The following is a 16,406-nucleotide window of genomic DNA, read 5'->3' as shown; positions in this document are numbered from 1 at the left end:
CAGAACCACATATGATGAAGATCAGCAAGAATGTAGCACTTGATAGCAATGACTGGAGAAAAGGAATTCATAAAGCTAAACCAAAATGATCAAAAAAGGCTTGTTGGGTACATCTGGGTTTCTCTACAGGTAGAACTACAGTTTCACAGGTATGAGGCACATTTAATATTTCACAGGGCATAAAGAGATAAATAAGCAAATTTATCGCATATCCATGTGAACAAATAAGTATGTTGCTACAGTTAAATAATTAAGATAAATCAAATACTTCTCAGGTATGCAGTAGTTGCCTGTAAGGAATATGTGATCAACCAGGAAAGGTAAAATATCTCATCTTTAAGACCCATCATGTGCAGGCCTTCTTTAATCTTCTGCTCCTGAAACAGAGAAGTAACAATGCAATTATTTCCAAATAAAGGGAACAAAAAAATATATCAAATTAGAGCAACAAATTATTCAAACTCATGTTCATATTCATACCTTCTCAAAAACAGAATAGCTGATTAGACGAGAAATTGGATAGAGAAATCCCAAGAGATATCTGCCCATTGCCAAGGAGGGTAAAAATTCAAAAAAATGAAAATAACAGAGGAAGCTTACCGATTGCTATTCATAAAATGATTAAAATAATTTTTGGCAACCTACAAAAGATGACCCCCTATACAACTACCAGTAAATTTTCTCATACTTAAGACTATAGATAGACCCTTGATTAGATATTAAAATCACTTAGAAGAATAGTGACCCGCATATTTGATCTCTTAAACAAAATCCTCCAAAGGAATGCAGCAGAATATGGCAATTAGAAAATAAAAATTAAAAAGATAAGATTAAAGAAGAAAATCTGAGATTACATGAGATAGCAAGGAGAAACAATATGTCTTGGATGATTATTCTTGTAGCACTCCTTTTATTTTATCAAAACCTCTGACAGCCTGCTATCTACGATAAATCAGCAGATAAGGGAGGTGGTAGGCATAGGATTCAAACAACTGCATATGAACTCTTATCAGTCTTATGTCTCTTATTTTCTTTAATTCCCATACCGAATAATTCTCATAGTTACCTGATCGACAAAGATTCAAAGAGAGGTTCACCCAGACAATCTATCTCAGTCAGATGTCCCCAATCTATGATCTTTCATAAGCTAGCAATCCCATAGCTCGGATGCTGCCTAAGTGGTAGTCACTTCTATGGAGAACAATTATGTTTTGGGACTTTATTGGAGCCACACTACAAAGAAAAAATACGAGACAATGACTAAATGATTATAGAACCAGCACACACTAAAGGTTTGAATTTAAGGTTAAATCTTCAATAATTCTCATCAAATTGGAGAGCACAGGAGATGACAGCATGATTTGCAACAACACCTATCAGTTGATCCTCCAACTAGATTCACAGAGTGACCACTTCACTTAAAACATGCTCTCAAATGAAATATCATATATGTTTTTTCTTCCTTTTGTCCAGAATACTAGCTGTTCATCTAGCTTCCATGTCGCAGAGTGTTATTCAGTTAGACCTTTGATCAAACTTTGAACCCAGAAAAAACTGCCCTAGTAACATTAGTGCATGTAACATAAGAGACATGAGCAAGGGCATATTCAGTTGCTACAGCTAATCCCAAACTATACTCAGCTTCTTAGTTCTCTGGGCCACAAGCTTTCCAACAACAAAAGGCAGAGAAGTTTATCGATGACTTTCTATCCACTAGTAAACGCACCTGACTGAGCCTCAGCAGCAGATTACAATTTTGAACTATATAATCAACATGACTTCTAATTCCATCAAGCAAACTCCCTAAAAAACCTTTTCAAGAAGGATTCATGAGACTGTTTAGAATTGTAATGAAATTACCCACGTATCTCTTTTTCCTCCGGAGCAAAAAATCAAGAGGTTGTTGCATATTAACTTTCTAAAATAGAACTTAGGAAAAAGCGAAACACTCGCCACATCACACCATTACAGTTTCTAATTTAAACTAACAATTACAGAAAAATCACTTTCAGGGAATGATGCTTTGCAGCCAAAAAAAAAAAACAAGAAGTCTCAAAATAATCTACTCATACAGGTCCAGGCACACTCTTCAGCAACAAGCACTATTTCAACCTTTCCATTGTTCCACCAAGCTAACAGTCAACAACCTAGATCAATCCAACCTTGACAGCAGTTTGCATGTTTCCTCGAGGAAGGGAAACTAGCTCATTTGTATCAATATCATAGAGTTTTACCTTTTCCTGCATAGATTTTACTAGCCTTGATAAGCCTTGACTAACAACAAGTATTTGTTAGTAGACATTCAATAGTGAAGAAGTAAATGCATAAAAGAATCAATATGAACCAAATGAGAAGGAAGACTGTCTCTCTTTTGACCTATAGAGACTGGAGATGTTAAATCACCAGACACTAGAGTTGACCACATAGGATAGTGAATAAATTGTTGGTTCACACTTCACACCACTAGGTATGCCTAAACAAGTATCATTAATCTTCATTTGCTGTTTACAATTCAAAGTGTGATGCTGGAATTGATATTTCTAGATAAAAGGATGTCTCTAACTTTTCAGAAATTCAAGAAATTTCTAATTTGACACTTGCATGGTTTTCCTCAAAAGACAATCACACGGTTCCTTGATTTCTTCATACCTTCATCCCTTCCGGTTAGGCAAAAGGTTAGTTTTCCCCTTATGGCTGGAGCTACCTCCAAATCACCATATTTGCTCCATGTCTTTAAAACTTCTAAACAAAGATTGCCAAACTATGCCGAACTAGCCGGTTCGGGGCGTACCAAACCGGACCGGTCGGTTACCAGCACGGTTCGTCTGGCCGGTCCAATATAGAGCTCGTCTTTTTTTTAAAGCCTCCCCGCTTGAAGAAGGACATGTCAATCGTGTCGCAAGGCTTCAAAAAAGAAAGCCTCCATCTGATGTAGCAGAGCTCCATCCCTGAAACCCTAATCGACAAATCCCAGGGGAGTCAACCCTCTCCCTCTCTCTCCCTCGATCCCCATTGCTGGGGCTTTGAGCGTCTCTCCCTCCCTCTCTCTTCCCTCTCTCCCTTGATCCCCATCGCCGAATCCGGAGCTCTCGAAGCTCTTCCAAGATAGATCAAGCCCCAACCCCTCTCTCTCTCTCCCCCTCTCTCCCCATCCCTTCCTCACTCCCTCCATCTCCCTCTTCCTCTTCCTCTCTCTCCTTCTCCCTCTCCCCCTCCCTCTCCTGTTTTCAGTACGCCTTGGAATGACATGGTATGGACCTGTACCATACCGTGTCAATTGCCTACCGGTACGACCTCTGGTATCAGTTTGATGAATTTTACTTTTAAAAAACCCTTAGATCATTTTCTTGTCAAAGTCACCCTACTACTTCATGCAACTCTATGAAAAAAAATTCCTTGAACATAGCCGAAGAAATTGAATTCAATTCACCAACTGAAATGAAGGATAACCAAAATGCCCCAACCTTTGACTCTAAGATAGCTGAGACAAAGGAAGGATGGAAAAGCGTGCCTGCCAACTCTATAGTATGCATTGTACCAAATTATCAATATTTTAGAAATTTTACACAAAGTATGTGGAAAGCTATCAGATATCTTCGGGCTTCTAGTGGGAAATAGGAGTTTTTTCTTGAATTTGGCCAATAAGATTCCTGTCGCACCCAACTTTGGGGTTTGGGAAGGGAGAGGCAAGAGTATCTATGATTTTGACACTCCATAACTGCATGAAGGGCATGAGACTCATGTTTGACCTTGTCATTCCAAATATGTCTAGGTTTGCTTACTCCATTCGAGACTCCAATTTTTTCATTCCATACGCTATTCATTAAAATTAAAAGCTTGACTGCTAAATTAGTATCTATAGATAAACCTAAAAAAAGGGGCAATCGGGCTGCGGATTGGGTGGCCGCCTATGTGGCCAACCATGCGGGTGGTATCCTGTGGGCTAAGGATAGGGAGTTGCCTCGGACACTTCGAGATATTCTGTTTTCTGATTTTATTGGGTGTATTCGTACTCGTCAAGTATGAGTTACCCATCCTAGCAAAAAAAAAAAAGAGGGGCAAAAACTTGGTTTTTCTTGACTACTGTGTGGAGATTGATTCTATGAATAACAAAGCTTTAGTTTCTTTTTTCTGGATAGACGACGATACTTGCTAGACAAACTGTACAGTACAAGTGCATTCTCCCATGTTCCCTAAATGAATTTGAGTTACTACTTTCTTCGAAGCTTATCAAATTCCTCTTAAGGTTTCAAAAAGCACTGCATAGTAACTAATATGCAAATATACACAGTTACTTAAGCAATTCATGACCCTTTCCCTTTTATGATGTCATTCTCCAAGCTTGACATTAAATTCATTAAGAGTAGAAGAAATAACATATATCTTCTTTCATGCAATATAAGGTACCATACCTTCTATTACTAATGCAAATCATGCTAAAAAATAAATTTTTACAAGGTCAATCGGCTTTCTAATAATCAACAATTGACGGACAATTTATATCACAAGAGAAAATAAGAACATAAATTTACAGACATTTGTAGGTATTTGCATGCCACAATTTACACAAATATGCACCAATAGCAACAACTTATTTGCTACTCTAGTCTTATACAAAAAACTTTCCAAGCTCAAGGCTAGCACCTAACAATGAGGTTCATCGTACCTATGCATACCGCTCCGTACTGGGCGCACTACACCGTACTGATACCAAACCGAGATTTAGTACAGTATGTCGAACCAGCCCTAGTACCGCGCATACTGCCACTATACCAGCATGGTACTAGTATAGGGTCCGATAACAAGACACTGAACCTTGGCAGACATGATCCTCATTATCTTCAGCTCGATAAGCAAATTGTCCACAACTACTTAACTAGCATTTCTAAGAACATCACCATATATAACAAGGGTTTTCTAGTGCACGAGGCTTTCACCACTATGGGATATGGGGAGAGTCAAACGTATGCAGCCTTACCCCATGTGTGGAGAGGCAGTGTCTGTGTTTTAAACTCATGGCACCAGGATCACGATGGAGTACCCTTACCTTTATACCAAGGCCCACCCTCTCTAAGAAAAGTATAGTATATATTTTTGAAAATTTTCTGGCTTCTGTCATGAAGATTAGGACGCGAACCAAGATTTGAAAAGTCAATTTGATTTCAATTTTGGGCCTGGTTTTGTTGAGTTTCAGTTTCAATAGTTTTGGTGGTCTTCAATGTTTATCTCCAAGCTTTGCAATTTCAGTAATACTGATAGAAAAATAAAAATGCCAAATAAAAGTTATTAAATAAAAGCTTAGACTTTAGGGTATTTTCTATTATATGGGTTTTTTTATTGGTGCAGTTTCATTATAGACTGAAGTTAACAATACATGAAATACATTATCTATATCAGTATTTTGTACAAAGAACATATTTTTCTTCATTTTTTTCATAGGACTTATAGATACTATAAAATATTATAATAATATAATATGACAAAATGCATATAGTTATAAAAAATTGTATATATTCTATATAAAAAAGATGTTATTCCTATGAAATGTGTGTACTAGGATGTTCACTTTATCTTTGTAAACTACAGTGCTAGGGCCTTTTTGGAGGCCTTGACCCATCAAGGATTGTGTTAACATCAATCCCCTCTTTGAACTCTTAAAAAAAAAGATAAATCATTGAAAAGTGATACTACATAGGTTATGCATTTAATAAAGAAAGAGATGACCCTGATAATAGTAAACACTAAAATAAAACTTAAAAAAAGACTAGTTCGCTGGTTCAGCCAGTCTCACTTGGAATTGATCAGAACATTTGAAACTAGACCGAAATCAGATAATGACGACCATAATTGATTGAAACTGTTCAAACCCAAAAATAGAGGTCGATTTCAAATCAGTCCAGCCAAAACCAATCTATTTTGGTCCATTCCAGCCAGAATGGAATGATTTAGACCAAAACTCAAAACCTTGCAAACATGATATCTACAAGACACCATAAATGCACCACAGGAGACAAACCAAAAGATCTCCAAGCAGATTTTAGGTAGGATTTCAAAAGGGTGGGAATAGAAAAGGAATATCCCAATTAAGCATGCTCTTCTTACCAAATTGATCTCCAGAACAAAATGGATAAGCCCTAGATTACATCCCGAAAACATTAATGAGATAGCAACCTGTAGATTAGATCTCCTGAGAGCATGGTACTAATACATACTGCCCCATACCTAGCATACCGTACCATATGGGTACCGAACCGAGAAACCAACCCTCGTACCAGGCATACCAACACTATACCATCATCGTACCAGTAGGGGGTCCAATACCAAGATGGTGAACCATGCCAGAGAGGAAAAACTTTTTTAGAGATGTGGGAAAACAAAAAATCCTATAAGTATCAAGATTTATACAATTTATTTGAGGCCAATTTCATGAATTTTTTCCAACCATTTAAAGCTACCTCAGCACCTCTGCTATCAATAAGAGCTTTTCCAAATCCTCTCTCCCAATCACCATTCACATAACCTTAGGTCTTCTCATTTCTCATAGCTCTTTAGACAAATTCGAAAACATGTTCTATTAATGTCTTCTGAGGTCATCACTGGACATGCCCATACCCTCTCAATTGATAGTCCATCATGTATACTAATTTGGTGCAAGTCCTACTTCTCTAATGTAGAAAAAATGTATGAAACCAAAGGAAGTAGATAAGGAAAAGATGAAGACAGATGAATAAAACAGAAAGAATGAAAAAGGCAAGGATGAAGAAAAATACTTAAAGAAGATGGGGGAACTTGACACCCAGTGATTTGTTGAACTGCCATTTTGATTAGTCCTTACACAGTTGGACCGTTTTCAGACACAGTTATACATTTTTCAATACATAATTATTTGTTTTATGCATATTTATGCACAACCAGAGATTAGAAATAAAATGGACATCAAAAGCAAGGACCAGGAATAACTTCTTCAGTTAACAGGAATTAAACATAATATGACAGTCAATCAGGGTCAGACCTCAATATACCTGAGAGTAAGATGAATAAAATGATTAGAATGATCAGTAGATATTGCTCCTCTTTGATTAGACAGTGTAACGACTTGTGATAACCAAAAATTAGAATGTCCCTCCCAAGGTTCGCCGTCTCGGTACCGGACCCCGTACTGGTGCCACACTAGCACAATATCAATATGGTATAGTACGAAGTATTTTTGGCGTACCGAGTGTTGGTACACCACCCGTATCAGATACCGGTACCGAACCAATATGGTATAGTATGCTCCGTACCGCTCGGTTCAGGCCGGTATAGCATGCCATGGTCCCTCCTAAGTAGCTTGGTCACTTATTGGTATTTTACATATTTTGCATCTTATATGTGATGCCAATTACAATGAAAAAATAGTGAAAAGGCCCAATATGTTAATACATATAGCAGACACCAACAAATATGTAAGCATATAACTTCAAAAAAAAAAGAAAAAAGAAAAACCCCAAGCTTAAACGTAAATTAGGCACCAATAGTATGACTATGACACCAAACTAACTCAAATCAATGTTCTTACAACAATAACGATGACAGCATACGGGTTAGGACATAAGGAAAAATTTAAATCAGTTTAAACTATTTTTATGCAGTCTTTATTTTTGAGATGTAATGATCTGCAGGACGAATGAACGGTTCTTTTAAGGAAAATATAACAAAAGAGATAATACAAAACTCAAGTAGGAATGTAACTATACTCACAATACCCCCATTACACTCTTTACAATTGACTGGAACTCATCATCTGTGTATTCACGAGTTGGAAATGGAGCAATACTAATGTTTGCTGGACTGTACTGTGTCCATGGAAGGTTGATATGAGAATGAATGCCATATGGGTGGAACAACGGCAGTGCTCTATTCTCAGGGGTAGTATGAGTTCCATTTTGCTGTGCAAGAAGTATTACTAATGAATCCACTACCTTCTGCAACTGCAAGAACAAAGTAAAAAAAGATTAATTTTGTAAGAAAAAAAATGAAGCACCACATATAACAAAAGTATCCAATCGTAACCAGCCCCCTCCACCGCACCCACCCCCCCCCCCCCCAAGTTTCATGGCTGACTTGTGGCCCCTAGCCAGGTTTCATTTGACATGTTTTATGTTTTCTATTTCTCAACAAGTTCTGATTTTATCACTTGTTTGCCATGTTTGTGCCTATTTCGTCATCAGAAGGAGAACAGGAGTTAGAATGAAGCCAAAACAGAACTTGGGGCCAAAACAGAACTTGATTTTATCACCCCCCCCCCCCCCCAAACAGCCGGAAAAGAAAAACATGCAAAGTAGCATAATTTATTCATAAGGCAAATATAGAGAATTTAATTATTCATAGCTTAGAAAGCAGCTTTCTGAATCACTTGATATGTAGCATTTTTAAAGCCAAAGAAATCTTCAGAGGACCAGCAATCAAAAGGAATGTGAAAGTGATAATAAAATAGAAAAGCCACAACAAGGCACAAATCTCCAAACAATATAATCTACAAGTTACAAAAATCAGTTATCCTGACGCAAGATGGAGAAGCTAAAAGGGAGAGGAGAAGAACTCATACAGTCAGAAATCCGCTAAATCCATACTGATGAGTTGGTACAATATTGACACCTAACTCCAAGTCATCAAGATACGGTCCATTTACATCCATGATAGTTTTAACATCAGGAAAACCTGAGAAAGCCCATGTGTGGTTAAGACGTATGCTATAGTCAAATATTTGAGGACCTTGTGTATGAAATACTACTGCTCCTTTGATCATGGGGTACGAAAAGTTCCTGAACAGAGAAAGATGATTGTCAGAATCTATGAAACTAAGTAATAAAAATATCGACTTTCCAAAAAAAGTACTGCATTCTTTAAGCTGAAAACATGTAAAAAAATATAAAATCTGAAAATATTAGACAAGTCCACATGAAATATGAAGGACCAACCGGCTTGGGAAAATAGCTCATATTTAATTCCGAAAAAATGAGAGGGATTGATGAATTTTCAATGATAATCATATTTTAAATATAATAACATAGATAAGCTTTCATGCCCAAATTTTGTTATTGTAGACAAGTCCAGAACTCCAGATATTTAGGTCCAGACCATGTACACTTCTATTTTAAATTTAATTCAACTCAGTTTCAGTTGGTTTAATCTAATTTTTGTGATAACTAAATTGATGAATGGCATGCTTCCAATGCTCTGTATCAGCTAATCCCTCTTACCGACCTCCAAAACTTTAGACTAGCAAATTATCCAACCTTTAGATATCATTCTAAATATGCATAGGACACATAACAGGATCTGAAAATCTATCAAGTCTCAAATGATGCAGTCCAGAAGGCCATGTTCCCACATGTAGGATCTGGAAGCTGCATGGGGAGTTCACTTGACCAAACAACACACTTGATCACAGAAGCAAGTTTAAAATTCATGATCAGAAGATATTATGGTCTGGAAAAACTATTAGGATAGAGATATAATGCAATAAGAAGCATTGGAAAACAACCAATTATTGAATTATTGAAAATCTAAAGAAAACCATAAAACCAAATAATAGTGCAACAAAAAAGGCACAATATCCAGCAGGAAGATGATCTGAAAAGAGAAAACAGGTTGTAATAGAGACGGGAGGAAATATCAGAGAATAGTCTGGTCATATATCAGCAGAATTTCACAGGAGGAGCAAAAACCATTAAAGCTCCATGATGGTGATTTTAGATCCTTCCATACTTAAACAAGAGGCCCCCGGATCTAATTTTATCCAGGAAAAAGGAAAATTATAGTATTAACAAACATAATACTAAATCCTGAAGATTCCATTAGATCATTAGAACTGTTGAGAGACAGATGACTGGAACATTGATTAAAGCTTTCTCGGAAGATAAAGCCAATGATCTTTGCTAATTCTGCATACTTCTTATCATGTCATTTGCAACAGGTTAAAGAATTCCAGCAATGGCCCTGTAGCATATAGCAGAAAGGGAACAAGTTTGTCAAGTTTTCTTGGAAGATTAAATCCACAGTTCATGCTGATTCCAGTAAAATTCTTATCGCATGGCTGGCAACAGTTCAAAACTTTATAGCAATGGTCCGAAGATTAAATTTCCAGCAAAGCAGAGGTCATTAAGGATCCAATTTTATGATTGCCATCAAGAACACAGGAGTGAGTATCACTAGACCAGACTTAATGAAGTCATGGAAGTTTGAACCACAATTTGCATTACTTATCAACTGAGATTAAAACAGGTGTTGGAGTGAATGCAAGTGCAATACTTCACTAGTAGATAGAAGTACCCACATATGCATGCACGGACGCACATATGCATGCTTGCATGCATATACACAGGTACGAGCAAATATACACACTGGCGAACACATGCACCCTGCACACAACCATGCCCACTTCCACACCAACAGACACATCAATGCATGCACAGATGTCACAGCCATTATATATCATATATAACTTGCCAAACCTTTTTAAGAATCTGGCTTCAGCTTATCAAATATCACAATTCACTGACTAGATTTTGAGAATTGTTATTTAGGTTAAATCAACTGAACAATCCTAGGGAATCCAAACTGTAATTAAGAGCTTCAGTAGTATTTTGGACAAAAGATTAAAGTTCACAACAACGATAACAAGGCATGTGAAAAGAAACATAACTTACTTGTCTTGATCATTAACGCCATAAAGATCTGAGCGTATGTAAGTTTCTAGGTCTAGCTCATCTTTGTAAATTCTCGCGACCATCTATTAACAGGCAGAAGAAGACCCATCAAAATTAAGTTATAGTTGCAATTAGCCCATAGAAGAGATTGAAAAAAGCACCACAAAGTACAACTCAAGGCATGATTTAACAAAGAAATTTATATTAAACATAAATGGTGATGTTGAAAGTGGATACCATAGAAAAACATGACCAACATAACTAAGATAACTAAAGCACATGGCTTATAAGTGGGAATGAATAGAATACTAGGATTCATAAAACCAACCCTGCATAGTTGGGACAAGGACAATTGCAAAGGCTATGCTTTTTGACAGCTCATAAACATATTTATTGAATAAATTAAATTATTATGATTTAAATTTCCACTTTTTAGTTTTTTGTAAACTCTTGAGTCATCAATCATAAGAGATTATCTACTCTTGCCGATCCTTAATTATTTTATATGGTTCTTTTGCTTTAGAATGTCCCTGTTGATGCCCTTTTGATGCAACTCTAAAGACTGCCCTCATGTGCTTAAGAGGATGTGTTAAATCGTAAACTTTGGGATGATCTTATTTTCTCATACTTTCATTTTTTGCTTGCAACCAGTCATTTATTTAAAGAGCCACAGTCATATAGTGAGGTGACTCGGCATCCACGATGGCAGACAAACAAAAACGAATACCATGCACCTTCAAAGACCCACAGATCTCATGATAAAGATTTAAGATGAAACCAAGTGAACATACAAGGTCAAGACTCAAGACTGACTTGGATGGTTATGCTCTACAGGAGTTTTATTTTCATCATGGTTCTAATGAGAAGTATGGAATTGACAACTCTAGAAAAGATCAGAGACCAGAATTTGGGATCACCAATGTGCAGAGTCAATCTCTTTATTAAATGAACACGAAGAATGCACTTTTACCACCAAAGTTTGAAACTCGTGTATGAATCCTGTATCATTCATATAAGGGTATGGTAGGAGATACAAAAAGATACCCCCATGTTGATACAAGTTGATACAGTGTGTATCAAGACAGTACAGTATGGTCAATATCAAGCCTTGTTTACCAGCAGTGGCATCTAATAGGTCCATAATAGATCATAGTGTAACAACATCCCTAACTTCATGACATCTATAAGGTGTTGTTGGGCATTTACCCTAAAGTATAACTTGATGGGACCATATCACAAAAGTAAGCCCAAATTAGTAGCAAAGAAATATAGCCAATTAACAGTAATCAATTATGCAGAGACCTTGCTCCAAATGATAGGCACAAATCTACACATTCACCTCATCGCAGTAGTATATAATTCATTTGCATCATACCATATCTGAAAAATGCTTTGAGTGTCAACAAGAAAGCATACACCAGCATAGCCTCAGGTGTCAAGGGGGTAAATTAAGCAAACTGAAAAAAGTTAAAATTATTGCAGTCAACTAAAGTGTAGTCTGCTAATTCGAAGTAAGTAATGTACATATTGTGACAAAAAAACATCAATTATTGTGTTGTATACGTAGAAGAACAAGAAAATGATCATAGTTTCAACGACCTCCATAAACATTCTGCTCACTGGAAATGATGACTTGGAGATTGGAAGTACAAAGGAATAGCACAATAAACTCCTTAATATTAAGGATTCATACACAAAGCAAGAAGTTAGAGGAAGAGAGCAAACAACGCATTTTGCTTAGGGCAACCAAGGTGGTAATAACATAACAGCTATAGAAAAATGGTCAGTTTATAGTGTGATCCTATAGACATGAAGCTGCCTCCACCTTTTCTCTATATCATAAATTATCACTTTAAAAGAGTTTCCTAGGAAGGAAAAAAGAACCATTCTGTAAAATGTGGTTTCCCACTCACCAAGAAATCAACAACTTGATCTGTTGGCAACCCCCCCCCCCCCCAACTGAAAAAAAAAAAAGTAATAGTGCACAAAGTGAGAGCCAATCTCAATATAAATGGTATAGTCATGTAGCACCAAGTTGCTGACAATTTAAACATTAATTTATCATGGAAGAAAGGTAAATGCATCACAAGGGATTAACGGGCACTAAAGACAAACAATGCTGATGGAGGCATCAGCCAAAGTGTGCTACTCCATTTAAGCACTCATTCACGAAACAATGTCCTTGGTTCTTTATCCAATAATATATTTTTCTTCCTAATTTTTTTTCTTGCCTCTTCCTCCTTCATTTTCTTCTCCTTTTCTCTCAACTTTTCCTCCTTTCCTTTTCTTTTCCTTCCTTTCCTCCTAATTCTTCTCTAACTTCTTTCTTTCCTCTTTTTGCAAATCATGGTTATGATAGTACTATAACTTAGAGGCATGTAAGGCTTTTTTGTTATGCTTGGTGCATGATAAACAAATTTTATGATGCAAAACCATGTATTTTTTACTATTTAATGAACATTTTTAGTTATGGAAGCATAATTCTTAGCATTAGCATCCTTTCATATCTAAGCTACTTCCTAGGCATTTTAGCGGGTCCACCACCTAGCATTGCCTGGCAATTTCATGCCCTTGGCAGCATTGAAAAGCAATTGGGCTAAAATGTGCCGAGGGTGATATTGGTTTACCCAGCATTACCACCTTTGCCTAAAATTTGCCGTAGGCCTGACATAAATGAAGTTCAGCATAGCCCGTTGTGTTGAGAGCTTAGCTCCAGCAAACTCAGAGCAGCCCAAGTTTGAGTTTTGACTCAAGTTAGTTGAAAGCTCAAAGAGATGCCAACCATCTCAATCTGAATAATTGGAAACTCAAATTAAGAGAAATCAAATAATTGAGCAAACAAATGAGGTTTCTGATATTGAACATATACCAAGAAAAATTTACTAAGAAGCTACTGAAAATTTCCCATTGTGTCATGCATATGGCACACCAATGTGTGTAATATATTAATATATATATAGGCAATACAACATATACTCTACTCGAGCCTAAGTGGGGCTGCTGCACTCACAAACTATTGTCCTAAGCTTGACCAAGATTCATGTCAAGCAACAATTTTCAGGCCTAAGCATACCTTCTTCCACTGGATCTGTTCGTTGCATGTATAATTCTGTCTTATTCATCACAGAGATGCCAAAGTCATGTGGCTGTATATTTCACATATTCATCTCCTAGTTTTAATTATATGTCCATTTTCTCCAAAGTTCTTTCATATGACTGAGTGACGCAGCAAAGGAAGATACAGATACGCAAAACCTTCAAGCAAAAAAGGGTCTTTTTTGTGAAGCAAATGGTCGGCAGTACCTTTAGGAGTGGGAACTTTAGGGATAATACATCCAACATCAATCTCGTTTCATTAGTGTCAGGTGCAAAAGCCAAATGTTCACCTTTGACAACCATCAATTTCAAAATGTCATCGAAACTCGGAGAAATCTCGCTGTTTCCCACTTCAACAAACATGCCCTTTCGAATATACCTGGACAGAAGCCCAATTAAATGCCTTCATGCTAATGCTTACTCAAAAACTTACATAAGAAAAAAGGTATAAAGCCAGAAGAGTGATGGAAATCCAGATATATCATACGCTTGTACGGGGTGAATTTGTGTATCGACTCCTGACCGAACGCCAACTAGCATCAACATCACAATAGTCGGCAGTAGAATCTGCACCAATAGCAAAGAATTCAAAAATTCATACCCTGTTCGTCTGAGAAAACCAAAAAGCAGATGCATAATCCAGCAAGAACCGGAATTTATTCAAGAAAGGACGAAAAAAGTGATCTTTTGAGCGAAATTTTCCGCCAACGCCCAAAAAAAATGTATAAAAGTAATGAAATTAAAAGAAAGGCGAGAATTGAAACCCTCGAAAGAGAGAGGGATGAAAACCTCGGCACAAGTGGCGAAAGGATGGCGGATTTTAAGGAGCCAGTTCTTTCGGAGCATCGCTCTCAGCTGCCGCCGAGAGCTCCCCATATCTCTCTCCCCCCTGCAAGAATCCCTCTTTCTTCGTTCCAAGGATTCAGAAGAGACCACCAATTACTCGATAAAACGAAGAGAGAGGGAGAGAGAGAGAATATGGAGGAACCGGAGACTGCGTGGGTGGAGGGGAAAGGAGACGCGAAGAGAGAAGACTTTGGAAAAGAGAGGAGGGCCTGAGGGGTTGCTTTCGAGGATCATTTACATTTGGTAAAGCGGGGAGAGGGAGGGCCCAGCCGCCGCCCGGGTGGGCGGCCGAGTGTGGTGGCCCAAGGTGGTGCTCGGAAGTTGCCAAAAGAAACGGATGGGGTTACTGGCGCGTAGCGCACTGATATTTCTGTGGGCCAGTACATGGGCTTGACCTGCCCCCACGTCGAGCCTATATCAAGCGTTGGATCGGACTTGTCCTGAGAAGTTTCCTAGATAGATTCTACCATAGGTTGGTGGCGATCGCCGTCCGGATCGAAGTCGTATCCTTCGCATATATATCTTAAAATAGCTATAACTAGTAAATATGGTTACATAACTACATATTATATTGATCCAAAAATAGCTATGCAAAATATAGTTCATCTTGTAAATATATCTTAAAAAAGTATATACCTACAAATAATTATTTCACATTGATTGCAATGGCATAGATGTTCTAGATCATGCATTCAATATAATAATAGAGATATGTGCTGGTAGTTTCTAGTGCTACAAAATAGAAGGCTAAAATCACTGTTTTTCAACATTTCTACGTGCCACCAAAATCTATTTGCTTGTAACCAATACAAAATTTGTATTATTCTTAAATGTTGACCAGAATCTTCTACTAACAATAAAAAATATTAGTCAAAATATTTTGAATTTAAGTAGGATAACCATTATAATATAATTTTCGGTATTTATAAGTGTTGTACGATGCAACCATGGTATCCTTTTAAATGTAGGAAAGCCCAATAGAAGTGTCGCAAAAAAGCCGTATTTCTATTGACGTTTTATGAAAATGCCGACATATAATTCCTGAGATAACTTTGACTTGCATTTATATGGCATTTGATAGGGATGTTGGTTTTGAAGTGCCTGGCATTTTTGTGCCTTCTATTGGAAATCTTTGAATGTTGGCAAAAGCCATTACTATTGTAGCAAGCCATCTCCAATCCTAATGCTTCTCTTGCCCCCAAGCATGGTTCTAAATGCAACTGTTGCTTCATTTAGTAAAGTGAAGCAATGAATCACCTTCTTATGTCAAATGATATTTCAAAATTTATTTAACCCATTTTGATAACCAACTAGATGTTTCCTTATTTCAATCTATGGATAAGACTTAGTAGCTGACCTAAAATGGCATCAATGGATAAGACTCCTAGTTTTACCGCGATCATAAATCGAAAATCATGGAAAGGGTGCAATGAAGAAGATTTGAAAGTAAATATAATCATACTCACCATATTGTTATGAAAGATTTTTTTTGTTAGTTGACATTACTAAATTATTTGCTAGCTCTCTATTTCATTGCTACATGAATCTTCAATTACCTATAATTCATTTATCTATTGCAAATAATAAACAAATATTTTGATAATAAATAAGTAATTAATTTGGCTTCTTGATCTAAACTTCCTCTTAGATCCCTCAAATTAAAGATAAGTGGAGAGGAGGCATTGACACAGGTTGGAAGGTCTATCACGGGCTTTGGAACAACACAATTGAAGGAAAAGCAGTATGAACTAATAACCTAAACTAGAAAAGTAA

General features: G+C 37.0%; 1 protein-coding gene across 7 annotated transcripts in view; it reads right to left on the bottom strand.

Moving 5' to 3' along the window:
- The window catches only part of ABCA1 (ATP-binding cassette A1), an 84,709-nt gene extending 69,870 nt beyond the window's left edge, over positions 1-14,839 (bottom strand). For 5 of the 7 annotated variants that reach the window (XR_016396240.1, XR_016396241.1, XR_016396238.1 and 2 more), the window contains exons 1-8: positions 14,577-14,838; positions 14,275-14,354; positions 13,995-14,166; positions 10,692-10,774; positions 8,588-8,804; positions 7,741-7,970; positions 481-541; positions 291-377 (exon numbers count right to left, since the gene is read on the bottom strand). Coding sequence is in view for 2 of the 7 variants with exons in the window: in XM_089924997.1 (XP_089781123.1) it covers positions 291-377; positions 481-541; positions 7,741-7,970; positions 8,588-8,804; positions 10,692-10,774; positions 13,995-14,166; positions 14,275-14,354; positions 14,577-14,663 (1,017 nt within the window). In the remaining 5 variants the exon portion in view is untranslated. Of the gene's footprint in view, positions 1-268; positions 378-480; positions 542-7,740; positions 7,971-8,587; positions 8,805-10,691; positions 10,775-13,994; positions 14,167-14,274; positions 14,355-14,576 lie in introns of all 7 variants that reach the window. The other 2 variants (XM_089924996.1, XM_089924998.1) reach the window with 2 other exon arrangements.
- Positions 14,840-16,406: the final 1,567 nt, after the last annotated feature.

Source organism: Phoenix dactylifera, chromosome 8 (genome assembly GCF_051530095.1).
Source record: "Phoenix dactylifera cultivar Ajwa chromosome 8, Ajwa_hap1_PhDact_Kaust_v1.1, whole genome shotgun sequence".
In the NCBI taxonomy this organism is placed as follows: domain Eukaryota; kingdom Viridiplantae; phylum Streptophyta; class Magnoliopsida; order Arecales; family Arecaceae; genus Phoenix; species Phoenix dactylifera.
This window is presented reverse-complemented; position numbering and strand designations above follow the sequence as displayed.